The 16,809-nt window shown below is 33.2% G+C and overlaps 2 protein-coding genes across 2 annotated transcripts; one reads left to right on the plus strand and one right to left on the minus strand.

Moving 5' to 3' along the window:
• Positions 1-1,006: 1,006 nt before the first annotated feature.
• LOC114194583 (DEAD-box ATP-dependent RNA helicase 18) lies at positions 1,007-5,954 on the minus strand. Its single transcript, XM_028084916.1, has 11 exons — positions 5,631-5,954; positions 4,974-5,210; positions 4,575-4,835; positions 4,283-4,362; positions 4,090-4,195; positions 3,842-3,955; positions 3,613-3,711; positions 3,414-3,503; positions 2,967-3,073; positions 2,740-2,883; positions 1,007-1,787 (listed from the first exon to the last, which is right to left on the minus strand). The coding sequence occupies exons 1-11, from the start codon at positions 5,892-5,894 to the stop codon at positions 1,526-1,528; spliced, it is 1,764 nt and encodes a 587-aa protein (XP_027940717.1). The 5' UTR covers positions 5,895-5,954; the 3' UTR covers positions 1,007-1,525.
• A 2,706-nt stretch (positions 5,955-8,660) lies between these two features.
• On the plus strand, positions 8,661-16,737 carry LOC114194450. Its single transcript, XM_028084710.1, has 11 exons — positions 8,661-9,007; positions 9,455-9,497; positions 10,108-10,161; positions 11,375-11,438; positions 13,036-13,092; positions 13,314-13,420; positions 13,535-13,573; positions 14,639-14,727; positions 14,825-14,903; positions 15,898-15,945; positions 16,097-16,737. The coding sequence occupies exons 1-11, from the start codon at positions 8,808-8,810 to the stop codon at positions 16,175-16,177; spliced, it is 861 nt and encodes a 286-aa protein (XP_027940511.1). The 5' UTR covers positions 8,661-8,807; the 3' UTR covers positions 16,178-16,737.
• The last annotated feature ends 72 nt before the right edge of the window (positions 16,738-16,809 follow it).

Consider the following 16,809-nt stretch of genomic DNA (forward strand, 5'->3'; position numbering starts at 1 on the left):
AATTTTCTTCCTCCGCAACTGTAAACATCTTTTTATTGATTAGTCAACCAAACATGTTTTATCAAAATAATTTATAAGCTCAAGTTGTAGAATATTATGGTAATGATAGCTGTATCACGTGATTCAAAGATCTCAGCCAGTCACGATTATGAATATGAAATAAATAAAAAATTATAGACATCAAAAATCATTTTTCTTTTTGTAAAGAAAAGATCGTTCACGTGAACTTCAGTTCTTCGTATAGCAAAAAGTTATATAATATCATGCAACGTGCGACTGCGAGTGTTTTGAATTCCGAAATCTGATATCAAATGGGGAAGTTTAAAGCAAAATTAAGATGGTTACCATTCACTTTACGCACGTTAGTGGAGAACATTAAGTGTAATTCAATTCAGAAGTTTAATTTATTCGACATGTTCAAATGCAACGCCAGATACTAGTTGCCATGCCCCATCTTCCAAGCAATTTCATGTTACGGAAGACGATGGTGCTGTCTATGGCATAATCTTGGTGGGGCCATCATCAACGTGATTTAGACGGGGCAAAAAAGTTCAACGGATAGAGAGATATTTATGATGTTACTTTTAAGTTTTAATGAATCGGTGACTTTGTCATTCAGTTGCTTTCACCATTGCATTTGAAAACTTGCCTCTCAGCTTTGCCTACCTCACCTCTTTGGTGCATTGAATTCTTGCTTCAAAGGATTTCCAAAGATAAAAAAGTTCATGCTATTAGTGAAGAACCCTAATCTAAGAAGCTAGACGTACTTCTTTATAAGTCGGCAAGAAAAACCAGAAAAAAAAAATGAATTTCACTTTTTCACAGATTACAATTAACTTGGAACCAAATAAAAAATAAAAGATAGGAGAAACTAATTCTAATTTTTTTTCTCCAAAAAGTTCATGATGAAATTCGTTCAAACAAGCTCCAAGTTTGATTTTAACATTTTTATGGACATAACAGAACTACCTCTAGGCTGAAACATAATGGACTTAATACATCACCATTCACTAAAGAATGCACGGCAAGATTCTTTAACATATAACCCAGTTTTCAATACAAACACCTAAAATATGATTCTACTTTGAAGCTCCACGGCGAAACTATCAGACTAATCAAAATCACATGATCATTGTATGTAAATACTAAAGAATAATTAGGGCAAACGATTTTGTATATAATATATTAATCTTCATGCTTTTCATAACTTTGCCACAGATCTCCGCACCGTCACCATTCTCCATGTATGATAATCTGTAAGTGCATTTCAGTTCACTGTTGAAGGCTTCATGGCTGTGTAGCAACAACCAAATGGAATTCCATCTTCTGAACTCTTCAAACTCCATTTCTAGTGAAAGATGTATTTGTCTTCAGATTTTTCAAAGGTACAGAACCACAAGGCAAGGATGTCGTAATTTACTAGTCAAAATGTGGTGATTGGAACTGTCATTCATTACTGAATGAAGACCTTTACAACACCAACCATGTACCCAGAACAGCACAGCCAGGCATGCACACCTTGCTTTCAAAGTAATTCCTCAGTGCCTGTCAACTTGGCATATTCATTCTCGTCTATGGTCCCTTTCTTCAATTTCTTCAACAAGCGGTATTCTTGCATCAACTCCTCCTCGTCTTCTATTGTCTGTTGAGCACGTCTCTGTCGAGCTGTTTTCTTCCGCATGACAGCATCTGGGGTTTTCTTTGGTTTTTGAGGTTTTGGCTCTTTCTCTTTGGCTTCTTTCTTTGCTTGTAGGTTCTTCTTCCTTTGTTTCTCCCGTGATTTATCCCTATATTATTCAAGTTAAGCCATCAGGATTGGTTTCAAAAAGAGAAAGGGAAAGTAAATTTAGGACCATTGGAAGACGATATGAATCCCAAGACATACATATTAAAGTAAACTACCTTACAAGACACAATTAATTTGCAGCATTATATCATCATAAAAGAGGAATTGGATTATCCCATAGTATACATGAACATGAAAATAAGTAAACAAAAGAATGGCTTCTACATCCCTTTCGTCTTCAAATGTAGATTACAATGAGTTTTCAATTTCCACAAATAATTCAAATAAAAATTAGGAAGGAGCTTAAAGAAAAACAAAGCTCAGATTCAATTTGAATTATATAATAAATTATTAAACTATAATTATACAATCAAGTTTATTATTCCATAATTTTATCAAACATGTGATTATTTTATCTCACGACAAAACTAATGAAATTTTATAGTGTTCCAACTCCAGTCTTCCACATTAGAAAGCTTCAAATATAAAATTATATAAACCACATTAAGGTACTCATTCAATTGCCACAACATAAAAGTATTACAATAAAGTGAGATCTATATAATGCTTTCATTCCCTCCGATAGCATTGGTACAATCATTTCTTACTATTAGATGTACAACCATTCATAAGTTTTAACCTATCAACTTGATCTTTTTGGGAACAAAGGTTCTTGACATGGTATTAGAGACTCTTGACCAAGAGTCTGGGAAAGAGAGTTTGACCATGCTATCTCCATTTTATTCAAAATAAAAATGATAAATTTCAGCACAATGTCAGGCAGCCTGGCCCTTTGCTTGAAGCCCAAACGGCTTGTGCCGTGTTAGACATGGTTAAGCCATTTAGAAGCCTTCACCTAACAGTTGACGCTTTTTTGGGGATAAATGGTTCTTCACAATGCTTTTATCCTAGACCTAGAAAAGTTATGCCATGAATTATGAAAATGTTTTTACCTGTACTTAATGTCTGCGAAATTGATATCTTCAACTGGTTCAAATCCGTCAGTGGAAAGGGAGTGATGTTTGACCTCTAGCATTGAAGGAAGTTGTAATAAGCCATATCCCATGGCCAATTTGCCAATTTCAAGTTCTTTCCACCTGTAAGAATGAGAATATTTAGTTTGATAAAGATGATGTTTCACCATAAAATGAAAGGAACATTATAAATTAATGTTACTCACCTAAAAATATAAGAGCAGTGATGCTCTTTATAAGCACGGATGTAAGAGACAAAAGCCTTAATTCCTTTCTCCATGATATCGCGATCTTTTTTTGCAGCAGAACGAATCTGATAATAGTTTGATTAATAGTGGTTTTTTCTGGAAAATGTTATTTATTTATTTTTTTCATGTATAATTTGCAATTTGATAAATATAGGACTGGTAACCATGTTTACCGAAAAAATTAATCAAAACAAAACGTTTAAAAGTGAATGGGCAAAATCAGCATCAGCCTACTTAGCATTCAGGACTTTGGTATGGCGTTGTACAAGGGAATCTTATTTCCACTAATTATTTCTGTTAACTCTATTAGAAGTTCGAAGAAATAATTAATCACTAGCCACTGTTATGTTGATACAAATGTTATGGCAAAACAAAAAATTAAGATTATAAAAGCCAAGAGCAAACCTGAGGAACAATATCCAATGCACCATCAGAACATATTCTCTCTTGGAGAGGAATTCTTCTTATACGCAAGAATTCTACATAAGATTCCTCCTACACATTTGTATAGAATATAGATTCCGTTACAGTGAAATGAACAATTTTGAAGAATCCTGCATGAATTATTGAAAGCATTACAACATAAATATACTTGTGACCAAACCTTTGGTAATAAGAAGACAACTGCATGACCCTGTTTTCCCAGCCGAGCAGTTCGACCAACTCTATGTACAAAAACATTTGGATCTTGAGGGGGATCATACTGCACAAGAAAACATTTAGACCAGTGTATGGTTTACTTAAGCAAAAAAGAGAAAGGCAGAACTACGGAAGATGAAACAAATCAGTCAATACACAGTATCATTCACAAGGTCACATACACATATAGCTACCTGCACTATACAATCAACGCCTGGTATGTCAAGTCCTCGTGCAGCAACATCCGTACATAGCAGAATTCCATTTGAAAGGGATGTAAATGTAGCCAGTGCTTTCTCCCTTGCAGACTAGATGGCAAAAAATAAAACATCAAGTAATAAACAGTAAAACATTTAATACATAATGGGAAATAAGATAAACAATGCCAATTTATATATTATTATGTTTCAATGTTGAAAATTGCTAACACCTAAAACTATACCTGCTTCATCTTTCCATGTAGAGGAATCAAGGAGAAACCTTTCAAAACAGAAAGACTAGGAAGAACAGCTCCCCAATAATCAACACAAGCACAAGTCATGAAATATCTGCATTAGAGTCAGAATGATGTTGAGTACGATGAAATACTCTTCGACTGCAAAAATCACATTATTAATTACCAACACATATCTCACATTATAATTTTTCTTGAGCGGTTTTTAATAAGAATATCTATGAGCTGTGATGGCTTCTTATCTGCCTCGCATTCCAAGTACTGCATAAACAAAAAGGATGAGAGGATGAATATAACCAAAGGATAAACATTCAAAATTTGTTACATGGATTCAAGTAATAATGTAAGAGAGAACCACTGTCAAATTACAAACAACATTGAAGTGACTCCGCTAGTAAGGTGAGAAAACGAAATCATTGGATAGCAAGGTTACATTTAATCAACAACACAAGTGAACACCACATAACCTTTACCTCAATGTGAAGTCCTGAAGGTGTTTTTGAAGACTCTGGCTGTTTTGATGACGCAGGATCATTTTCTGATTTAGTTTCTGCTCGAACTTCAACCCTCACAGGGTTTCTCAGTCCCGCCTTAGAAAGCTCTTCAATAGCCTCAGTTTGAGTAGCAGAAAATAGACCAGTCCGACGAAGCTTAGGCAATATAGATATAATAGAAGTTATCTGCTTCTGGAATCCCATATCTAAGAGTCTATCAGCCTCATCCAAAATCAAAATCTGCAAGCAGGGACACAATTTAATACTATTTTGTTAGCACGACCAAAGAAATCTTGAACATTTTTCTACACTGAAGCATTGTATCCTATCCTATGTATATAAACAAATATCCATGAAAATTAAGAGTGAAACACATACCTCTAAGTTTTTCAAATCCAAGACATCCATCCGATTCATTATGTCATGTAACCGCCCAGGCGTGCCGATCAATATGTTTGCTCCTTCCTCCTCTATTTTCTTTATGTCTGCTTTTACTTCCGCTCCACCAACGAGGAGTATGGACTTAACATTCACCAATGTCGAAATGAATGGTTGTGCCACATTATATATTTGGGTTGAAAGCTCCCTTGTAGGAGATATAATTATCCCTAGCACCTACAAAAATGTGCACATAATCATGATGATTTAATTATTTGTTGCTATTAACCCAATTATAGTATCCCAACAAAATAAACTGAAACCAAGGTTTTAAAAAAAGGTCCCCAATTTCGACCACAACATCGAGGTTTCTGGAGCCTGAGTTTGCGACCGCATTGACCACATTTGTCTGCAATTTCTTAAAACATCAATGATAGCTATCAAAACACTAATGCAACCCCAGTTTAAAAGCTTGATTGGAACTAACACACCAGTCACTAAAATCCAGTACTCTATTCAACATTTTCTACAACAATTTCTACAACAATAACTCCATACCTATGAAAACCAAATACACTGGTATTCAGGTATGCACTATTCTCAACTAATAATAGGACGCAGTGGACATTGCTCAAGGAAATAAGAGTATAGAGGAACCTGGTGAGGCTTGGGATGAGAGCAGGACCGGCGCAGAATCTCGACGAGAGGAACGACAAAGGCTAGGGTTTTACCGGAACCGGTGGCGGCATCGACGGCAACGTCTTTGAAGCTGCAGAGCAAAGGAATGGTGGCGGCTTGGACCGGCGTGCAGAAGTCGAAGCCAGATTGTGATAGGGCCTGTAGAACGGAGTCGGAAAGTGGCGGATTCAGGTCGGAAAAACGCGTGCTCGTCAACGCTTTGTTCGGGAAGTCGGAATCCATGGCTGCGCCGTGTTGCTTTGTTCAATTTCCTTCCTTTCTTCTTGTCTAGGGTGATTTCAAGGGGTTTATCAAAATAAAAGTAGAAAATATTTTTGTTTTATTTTCAAATTTTATCTTACTGTAATTATGATAACATTTTATAATAATATATAATATTATAATATAATCTATCTATATTTATTTATTATATAATAATAAAGAAGATTCTTTATTTTTTACGTTTCACGATATCCGTTTTATTTTTAATTATTTTATAATTAGTTTATTTTTAATTATTTTCTTATTTTAAAAATATTTTTTAACAATTATTTTATTTAATAATTATTTTAAATATTATTAATCTTATAAAAATTAAAAAAATATGAATACATAGGTACGATAATATCTGTGTGTTCACTAGTATATACAAAGAGTGTTTGTATTTTAAAATATTAATTTTATCTTTAAAAATATAATTATTTATTAAATTTTTAAAAATTAATTATTATTTTTATAATATTTTTTTTCATTTATAAATAATTAAAAATATAATATTATCGTTGCTTACTAATATAATATTATTATATATATTTAAAAAATACGTAGAGAAGCGTGCAGTGTTTGTGTACAAGTATTCATATTTTGTAAGGAAAAATTAAAAGTTTTTCTCATTTATATTCTTTATGTTTTGTTGCTTATACTTATACATCACAGATAAAAACGGTTTCTTAATTATTATTTTTCAAATTTTTCTTTATCTATTCAATTTAAAACATGTTGATAAATTAATCTTCGATTTTAGAACATTTGAAGAAATTTCTAATTTAAGGAAAGGACAGAGGTTTGGAATTTTTTTAAGTTATTGTTTTATCTTTTTCTGTAAATTAAATTTCAATCTTTTCAAAATAATTATGGACAGGTTTAAATAATTTTGTATCACATTCTTAGATGATAATTATACTACAAATGAAAGTGTATGTTTATATATTATAAATTTAAGGTTAAATTACTTTTTTAAATTGTTATTTTTGTCTAGAGAGGATTAAATTTGTTATTAGTTTTTTTGTCTGCTTTTCTAACAATATGATTCAATTTGATTCGTTAGTTTTTTATTAAATTAAAAGAAAAATACGTCGACATGCGACACTAGCTTAATCATAGTTTACGACAAAAATTAGATCTGAAAGATTAATTTGATATTTTTTAAAAAAACAAGGACTAAATGAATAAATTTTATAAAAATATTATATTTAACAAGAAAAATAATGAGAACAATTTAATTATTTTTAAGTTGTTAAAAAATTAAATATAAATAGAAAATGCGAATATTTATAATAACTATTTATTATTTTACTACCTTATACTACAATGGATTTGCTAAATTTACCACAAATTTAGTGCAATATTTAAACTTTTCAATTAGTTTTTCGGCTAGATTAATTAGAGTAGTCAAAATGGATAATTTGATCCGGTCTAACTCGATCAAATACAGGTTGGTCACTTAGTGAGTCAATCTAATCTGACTCACTTATTAGCGAGCCAACAAAATTTTGAATCGAGTCTGGCCTACCACGGGTTGGTGAGTTAAATGGGTTGGCTCACTAGCTCATTTAATTAAAAAAATACAATTTTCTTCAGTCTCAAAAAAACTAAATTATAATTCCCATTCAAATATAAATAAACTTCAATGCAATATAAATGCAATCCAAAAGTATTTTAAACTTCAAATAGAAACCAAAATCACAAAAATACAAAATTATCAATGTGTTGTTGGCTAAAATAAAACAATCTATCTTGACTCAAATGCAAAACTCAACATAATAAAAAAATCATTGTGTGACCCTTTTATTTGCGAGTTGGCTCACCAACTCAGCTTACTACTGGTTCAACCCGGATGAGTCGGGTTCTAGGTGGGTCGAATTAAAAATTAACTCATAGTGAAATTTGTAAAGAAAAATCAACTTAATTCAAACTCGTGATAGATCAGAATGCTTTGCGAGTTCCAACCCATTTTCACAATTCTAAAACTAATCAAGTATAATCAGAGTAGTCTAACAATAAAACAAAACTTATTTTCAATTTTAACTTGATGACTAATAATATTTCGGCAAAATCATATAAGGGGTTATTTATATATTTTGTAGAGTTTTGTCCCTTATTTTTAAAAAAAGTCAATTTAGTCTTTCATGTTTTTAGCATTATTTAAAACAGTCATTTCGCCCAGTTTAAAATTAACTCCATTGACTACACTTGGTCTCTCTTCTTGTCCTTTTTTTCTGCATTCTTAAACTTTATAATCCAAAGCATGAAATCCATAGTCAAATTAGTTGGAAAAAGCCGCTCTGAAGGAACTTCAACTTCTAGTTTTTCACAAATCCTCGCATAAATCCACCTGCAGTTTGGTTAGAGTGTTAATTTTAATTTTGTTAAGGTTTCCGAGAAATTAAACTAAATTATTGGTAAGAATTTTAATTAGTTTGAATGATGTTTACTAATTAATAAGAATGGTTACAATGGAAATATAATGCTTCAGGTTTGAGTTTATTTACTAGGGTTTATGGTGATTTGATTTTTGTTAGCGTAGATTATTTTCCGTCGTTAACTTTTTGTTAAGATTTAAAATCTTAACTAGTTAAGTTTCTCTGATGCTTTTTGGAGTTGGATTATGAGGTCAACTGAAAAAGTTTTACAAAGACAAAATTAAAGTCGTTAAACCAGATAAAAGATAAAAAGTAATTATATAATTTAGTCTAATATATTTTCTTTATTGGTAAGAGGGTGAAGGAAGTACTTGTAAAATTGGGGTTAAAGATGTTTCCAATAGCCAATAGTTCCTTCTTTCGCCCCACATTTCACGCTTTTCCAAACCAATCTTCACTCTCTTCTGCTCAACCAACTCAATACGATGCAGCGAGCAGCATGAAATGAAATAAAATGTCTTTTCAACCTTCAACCTTCGCAATGTCAATGCTGCATCAACGCATCATCATCATCTTCATGCTTCTTCTACCCCTCACCTCCGTCATCGCCTCCGAACCTTGCCGATTCTCTTTTCCCGACGGAGACCGTCTCTACAATTACACCCTCTCTTCTCCCATCCGCAACTTTCCTCACGGCATCCTCAGCGAAGACGGGTACTCTCTCTCCTTCTCTTCTTGATCTTGCCTGAACCCTCTCTATATCTATTTTTTCTGTTGCGTTGATTTAACGATGTTCCGTCTTTTCTTCTTTTTTATCCGATTTGATATCGTTTTCCCTGTTAAGATGTATACGCTTTCTTTTCATTAGTTGTTCTATCCTTTTTCGGTCTCCCCTGATTCAAGTTTATGGTAGTTTCGGGGATTAGTTCGTCAATGTTATAGCTAGAGTTTTTGGAATTTAGTGTTGTGGAATGTTTTATCTGTCAGTATCTGGATTCTCTGGTTTTTACTGTAATTTGGCGATGGCGGTATTGTCGGTTCTTAAATCACGATCTAGAAAAGGGGATTTACTGTCTTTAGTCTTGATTACTTTGTAAGGACATGGCAGTTATGCAGTTCTGACTGAAGGTTTTCTTTTCATATTTATTTCGGTGCTTGTAGGTTTTACAAAGTGGCAGTAAACGAGACCACACTTTGGTTTCAGGTTGGCTCCATCAGGTCACACTTATTTCTTTGGATTCTGGCTAGTAGCGTTTCCATCCATCAGTAATGTTTTTTAGTTGTCTATGGTCGAAAACACAGAATATTATCTGTTCTTCTTTTTGGGGCTTTGATACTTTAACTCTCTGAAGAAACGAGTGAATTTCCAAATTAGTCATTGGGATTGTAGGCATCTTCCATTTTAGTCGCTGGAAATTTAAAATTGTCATTTCCTTTAGTTTTTTTAGGAGAAACGGCAGTGAAATCTGTTGTAGAAGAGGATATTTAGAATGACTTTTTAGAAAATCAGGGACTAACAAATGTTTTTTAAAATCTCAGGTACTAAAATGTTCAACCAATATATATTGACCCATATATATTGACGTTAATTTAGGGGTTTAACAGTTAGAAGCTTGCTTCATTTTGGTCCTCTAGTGAATTGGTGTTTGTTATATGTAACTATGCAAGGTCAATCGCTTTAGTTGAGCTGGCTATGAATAGACGAACTTTCAAAACGCAGCATATACGTTTATAGGCAACAATGGTCTTGTAGTAGCTTAAAGCTTGTGCCATTTGATCCATAATTGAATTTTGTGCATTGGTTGTGTGAGCAGCTTTGCGATGGAATGGTTTTCAATCATGACCCTCCAGTATGTGCTGACTGCTGGGTGAGTTTTTCTCTTTTCTGTGACGCTATTTTTTCTCTATTTTGATTGACATACAGTAATCATGATTTCGTGTGATTTATGAATTCTGATCTTACTTTATAATTAATTCTGCTTTTGGATAAAATTTATAGTTTCGTAAAGAAATAGTTGATGAAATCACAGGTGTTTTAGATATATTTATTGTTTGTAATATATCTCAAATATATGGTTTCCTCTTTTCTTTTCAGTACGAGACTTTTATGTTGCTTTATTTTTATTCATCCTTTTTAAGCTTTCTTAGAAAATTGTAGAGTTAAAAGATCATTGCGGAGATCTTACCCTTAAGGAAATGAACCCAAATGTATATATGAAGCTTCAATGCATCCATACTTCTTCTCAATAACAGATAACTACAGTGAAACTGCACATTTTTTAATGAACAGGAAAGAACAAGTTATTAGATTAGTTATCTTGCAATCAAGTTGACTTCGTATCATAATCTAGTAATGTATTATAAATGTTTCAAAAAATGAAGCTGATTAGAAACTATATTTAGTTTAATTTACTAGCAATTAGTAATTGGTCACTCTAGTCTACTGACCCACTGCCTGGGGTCACTGTTCCCTTATAAGCGGTGCTACTTCAAAAAGGTTGAGATGAAAAAGCTAGTTCATACCAATGATAAAAAGCAGCAGGGACTGGCACTGGGAACGATTTTAAGGCTATTCAAAGGTCCTGCCACGATTTTCATTAGTAATGTTTGAGATCCTACATTGTGTAGGAATAAGGCTAAATTACAATATATAAGTGGGGTGCAATCCTCACTTTCTAAACTGGGTTTGTAAGGTTAAGTTAGGCATAAACCCACTTATAAGATGGTCTAAAAATCATTCAGAGTCTATCCTTACTCAAGTTCTTTGATATGCCACCTTATTGGGCTCCTGTTAGATCATCCACAAATATCTAATCCCATACTTGAGATGTTAATTTCTCAATGAGTGTGTGTGTGTTGGAATCTCACATTGACTAGAAATAAGGTCAAAGTATAATATATAGGTGGCATGCAATCCTTACCTTAGAAGTCTGTTTTATGAGATTGAGTTAGACAAAGTCATTTATTAAGAAGTAAATTATTTCAAGAATTTGTAGAAATAATGTAATATATTGAACTATTTACTATCCCCTAATTATGCAATGTTTTCTGCTTATTTGATTGTCCTATTGAATGCTTTAGGATTGTGGAGGCCCAAATCAATGTGGGACTCGGTGCAACGCACTCGTGGCAAACAAAGTTGGAGGTAGAATTCCTGTCATATCTGTTTTCTCCCATTACTTGTTTTTGTGCATAAATAGAGTCCATTGTCTACTGCATATGGCTGTGGTAGTGGTGGTGACAACTGGACAGTTCTGCTGCTTTGTTTAGTTGTTGTGCCTTGTGAGATGGACAGTTCCTTGTTTTGAAATGAATTAAATGATTAGTAGGTGTTTGACCTTGGTGTGATTTCTCCAATTACACAATAATTGCTTATTCTGAAGCATTTTTTTGAGATTGTCATTAAGTAAAAATGCAGTTCAGGTCATTTTTTTGCTTTTAGTCTCTGTTTTTAATTTTTTTTTGCTGAAAAATATTGATTCTACCATCACCGTTACACAATTTAGGCCCCATTTGGGATGATTTTCAATTTTTCAATTTAAGCCCCATTCTCTTTTAGTTCGTTGTTTATCGTAGATGTTTTCCCCAGTTTTAAAATGTTGCCAATCTTTATTTTCCTTTAAAATGTTAACTGAAAAGATGTAAGACTGTTCAAATGAGGTGTTGATGAGAGGATCTGGAGGGAAGCATAGCAGAAAAGAATATTCCGTCTGCATCTGCATCTGCATCAATACGGTACCCGATTGATTTTCTTCAATGGAAAGTCAGAAACATGTGTTTAAAGAGGGGGAGGTGGATAAAGGCATTGGGGTCATGGTCAATGGAGATGACAGAAGTTTTGGGGTCAGTGCAGTTGGAGGAACTGCCAACAGAGGAATTGTGAGAGGGAGAAATGTGGGTGAGGGGTGGGGGTGCCAGGAGAGGGATGCATGTAGGTGATGGATAGGCATGGGGAAGGGAAGCACGATGGTTTAGGGTCTGAACAAGAGTTGGAGAAGGATAGAGGAAAATACCAAAACAGATGAGACATTTCTAAAGCCTTAGAAGTAGAATTAGGAAACTTTTTTAATTACTGCTTCCAAAAGTGAATTAAAATTGATTTAAAAACCACTTTACCCATATTTTATCCAAACAATTTTTTTTTTTAAATTTCAGCTTACAACCTCCTAATAGGACCTTAGATTATATTAAGTGATGGCGTGATTGAACTTGTTTTTAATAACTAATTAGACTTACACATAAGTAAAGAATTATCAGACTTTTTTCTACAAGTTTTATTGCTAATTAATATTTCTTGTATTTTTTGTTATTGTTTTCATTTGTTTCTCATTTTTTGTAAACTTTTTTTGCTATGTGAACGTATAATCTACTGTGCCGATGATTTTAACTATGAATTAATTTGCTTATACCTGTTCGATCGAGCACTCTTGCACTTAAAATCTGAAAAAAAAAAGTGTTCATGCATGAACTACTTAGTGTTTTTTCATTATTAACATTGTTTCAGCTTGTAAGTAGAGCTGCAATGTTCTTTAGTAGAGATTATTTTTAGGCTTGAAATAATATTCCCCCCTCATGATCTTTAGTTCAATAGTTAATTTTGGCGATACCCTTCTATTTTGCTTAGCCATTTAAAAGCCTTCCAGACGTAAACTATATCCCATTGAAGTCAGTTGTTTTGTACATCTAAGAGTGATGTTTTGGTAGGATAGAATCTTCATCTTCTAACAGAGTAATTAATGCAGGTTATCATGTATGCACAGCCATAGGACGTGGCCCAAAAGTAGATATTGATATAATTGGTAAGCCCAATTTTCCTATCTGTTTCTGTTTTCTTATTTTTTTTAGTCTATGGATTTCTTTTGCTAATTTGCTGTGCTTCAGTTATTCTCCTGTTTTGTATGTTATGCGCTATTTTGATTTAAGTGATTTTGAGTAATGCTTCTAAGTATGAACTCAACTAGAAAATATGACTCTAATACTGGTGTCATTTTTAAAATGTTATGCACTATTTCAATGGCAGATAAGAAAAATCCCCATACTGGTGTCATTTTTAAAATGTCAAACAGTGGCCCTAAGTTCAACTGTTCGCTAGCTGTATCTGTTATTTGCAATTCAAATGGAGTGCAGGTAGGTTTTTATTTTTATACTTATTTATTTTAAGTTTTTAATTGATTAAAACAGATATTATGACTCTGGTAATGATTGGATGGATTGTCTCATTTATCAATCTTCTACTTACAGGGACCACAATCTCTGGAGAGATTAGGTGCCTGTGATTATGTGAGTACTTTATTTTTTATATCTTTTATTTTTTTAATTGGCAAATGTTAATTGTTAGTATGTTAGTTTTTAATTAGCTAGGGGACTCAAACCACAACCTATCCCTCATTCCCTTCCACTTTTACCACCAAGCCACCCCTCTCCATTTTGGAAATCTTTTATAATTAGTGCTTCCTTGCATATTATCTGTTAATGTACGATATACTATTAGGCAGATTTATCATAGCTCTATTATGTTCTTGTGCAGTATATATTTTTAATTTGTTTACTTGGAAATTGAAAATTACTGAAAAATTTTGAAAATCTAGGAAATGATGTTTGTGGGCTCTTGAATCAGCAATGGATGTGATTGAATTTGTTGGATTTTCCTTTTCGTCTTGTAGAATCTTCATAATATTATCAAATGATATTGCTGTCCATGTTCCATCAGTGTGTTATATTGTCTGATGTTGGGTTCCTTTTATTTACTTTTATCGTGTTAATTTTATTGCAGACATGCTATCATTATTTCTCTTCTTCTGTGAATTAATTTATCAGTTGAAGTGTACCAAGAAAGATTTTCTTATATTTTTCCTTTTCCAGCTATTTTCTTCACCAACTGCCATGTCCCTCAATGATGTGAAAACATTTATTGTTTTGTAATGTGCTCAAGTTATTTTATCTCTGTATTATTGTTGAATGGAGTTTTAATTGTGAAATGAAAAGATCGAAGACCTTACCAGTCAAAATGTATTTTTTTCAAAGCTATAGATGTTGAATATAGATGGAAGGAAAATTGATTGACTTTGCAAAAGTGAAGCAGAGCTAAGCTAACAAGCTCTCAGCTTTAGTACACAAGATAATGAATCTTTTTCTTATGTCTTCAATTTTTTGCTGTTCAAAATGAAGAAAGTTGCACAGAAATCCAATCTCTTATTCCCCTGCATTGATATCATCTAGTAATGGAATAGGAGGATATGAATGATGGCTGGGCAAGAGTTGAAAACATAGGGCAATATGAAGGTGATATTAATTTAAAAGCAAAGACAACTATTATTTACTGACAGTTTTAATTTTCTCAAGCAGGTTACAGAGCTGAAGCACCCATCCGGTTGTGCCGTCATTATAAATGTTCATGGAGGAGGGTTGGGGTGGTTTGGCACCTTAATGATCATGTAAGGGTTTTACTGTCTTTCCTGGGACTGTGAATTATCATGGGGGGCTGTGATTTGGCTAAATTACTAATAATTGTTTCATTCTATCTTTTTCCAGTGTTTTGTGCCTTTTTGCTGCATATCTCCTGGCTGGTATAGTTTACCGATTTTTCTTCCTTGGGATTCGTGGTGTAGATGTACGCTCTCTGCTACCTTTCTGTTGTTTACTTGTCTTTTACTCTCTTCCCTGTAGGGTATGTGTTACGAACCAATAATTACGAATAGGAAAGAAAAGAAAAAGGTTAATGTATAGGATGAAAAGAACAAGGAATAGGCGAGTAATCTTTCTTCCATGGTTTTCCTCTTCACAAAGAGCTAATACTCTATTTACAAATGACACAAACTAGAATCAATCCCTTCTCTTACGTCCTCCTAATTATTTAACTCATCAGCCCTCTAACTAATCTATAACGTAACTATCATATCTGAGCCCCCTTTCTCATAGTCCTAATATTATGCACATCCATGTTCATTTTATTTGGACTTAAATATGTTCATTCTAAATTATGGTTTTTTCAAGCTCTTATTTAAATTTTATTTTTGTTTAGTCTCTACTTTTGGCAAAAGTTGTGTTTGTAGCATCTCATTGGGGACCAAAAACACAGACTTTTTATAATTTTTAAAATGATAAATTTTAAACAAGAGTTGATCTTTTAGAAAATGTCATACTTATGCGTTTCGTGTAGGTTGTAAGAACTGACTAGTCCATAATTGTTTCGTTATACATGCTCTTCTCCCTAGAAAGTGAAAAGAGAAAAAGAAACCCTTTTCAGTTAGTTATTATTGGCCTCTTTTTTCTATTGATTTAATTTAATTATGAGGTATTTTGAATCGATATTGCATAGTGTAACACTTCTGTTTGCCTTTCATGGTGGGCTTTAGTATTTATGTATGGGTAACTTTAATGTCATTGCTAAATTTTCTGCATCCCATACTGAAACTCGAATTCATTACTGTCCCCTTCAATGGCGGGAAATTGCTTGTTAATACACCCAGTTGATTTATGATGTTTTAAAATGTTAATTTCATGTCAAATCCTTCTCCGAAGCACTCTTTTAGAGCACTAAATCCACCCTTTTGGGTCTTCACTGCTTTTGGGATTGAAATGTTTTTTCTTTGACTATTTTTCAGATTATCCCTAACTTGGACTTCTGGATCAGCTTGCCTAGGAGAACACAGGTATTGTTCTACATGAATGCTTCAATTTTAGTTTTTCCAATCAGGTGGTAGGGAAAGATAAAATGAGTTTTTAAAACTTTAGCTCAACGATATATGTACAAGAAGGTTGGGAGTTGCGTCTTTAGTCTAAGCATCTACTTTGTCTTTGCAGAGTCTGTGTTCTTCTTTGGTGAGGAGGTTTAAGGGACCGTCTGAAAGTTACCGGAGCTCCTATTCACCTGTGAATTTCTGAGATTATATTTTCGATTCTGGATTTATCTGGTGAATTTCTAACGGAAAATCTTACACATACGAGGCAAACATTCTGCAGACAAATGCAGAAAATTCCTTTTTCAGATACCCTATTGGTCAGTTCTGAGCTTCCTTGATATGGAACATTCCTCAGAAATCTGTAATTCTTTTCTGATTATCCCTCCATGAATTTAGCATTTATCATCTTTGAAAGACTAGGGGAAAGGGCTGGAGGAAGAAGAAGAAAACAAGATAACACAAAAAAGAAAGTCGGGATAATTCTTTAAGAAAGGAGGGATTGATTATAAAGGAGCTAATCTAATAATTTTGGTAGACATTCTTTGGTATAATCAGATAATTGAATCAAATTGTAACTTTTATTTTTTTTAGTTTGACCATTAATTCTTTTGTTTCTCATATTGTAATCGTTCTTGCATTTCTACTTGATTCGATATGAATTGGGCGTGCCTTAATGCTTTTAGCTTTCTGCCAAAGATGGGCCAGTATATCCACACTATAATGTAAGGTCAATGGTCAGCATTAATCTCTTGTCTCGAGTCATCCCATGTTATCTATCCGCTACTGGCTTTTGTAATACTCGAGCTTTTGTACATACCACCACGTTATGTTTAC

This window comes from Vigna unguiculata, chromosome 1 (assembly GCF_004118075.2).
Source record: "Vigna unguiculata cultivar IT97K-499-35 chromosome 1, ASM411807v1, whole genome shotgun sequence".
Classification (NCBI taxonomy): domain Eukaryota; kingdom Viridiplantae; phylum Streptophyta; class Magnoliopsida; order Fabales; family Fabaceae; genus Vigna; species Vigna unguiculata.

What these genes read in the sequence shown, in the direction of transcription:
- LOC114194583 (XM_028084916.1), bottom strand. Translation starts at nt 5,894, where the DNA reads ATGGATTCCGACTTCCCGAACAAAGCGTTGACGAGCACGCGTTTTTCC. An exon ending in CACTGCTCTTATATTTTTAG is followed by an intron (nt 2,884 to 2,966) that starts GTGAGTAACATT and finishes TCATTCTTACAG; the next exon opens with GTGGAAAGAACTTGAAATTG. An exon ending in TTCGCAGACATTAAGTACAG is followed by an intron (nt 1,788 to 2,739) that starts GTAAAAACATTT and finishes TGAATAATATAG; the next exon opens with GGATAAATCACGGGAGAAAC.
- LOC114194450 (XM_028084710.1), top strand. Translation starts at nt 8,808, where the DNA reads ATGTCTTTTCAACCTTCAACCTTCGCAATGTCAATGCTGCATCAACGC. An exon ending in GGCATCCTCAGCGAAGACGG is followed by an intron (nt 9,008 to 9,454) that starts GTACTCTCTCTC and finishes CGGTGCTTGTAG; the next exon opens with GTTTTACAAAGTGGCAGTAA. An exon ending in CGTGGCAAACAAAGTTGGAG is followed by an intron (nt 11,439 to 13,035) that starts GTAGAATTCCTG and finishes TAATTAATGCAG; the next exon opens with GTTATCATGTATGCACAGCC.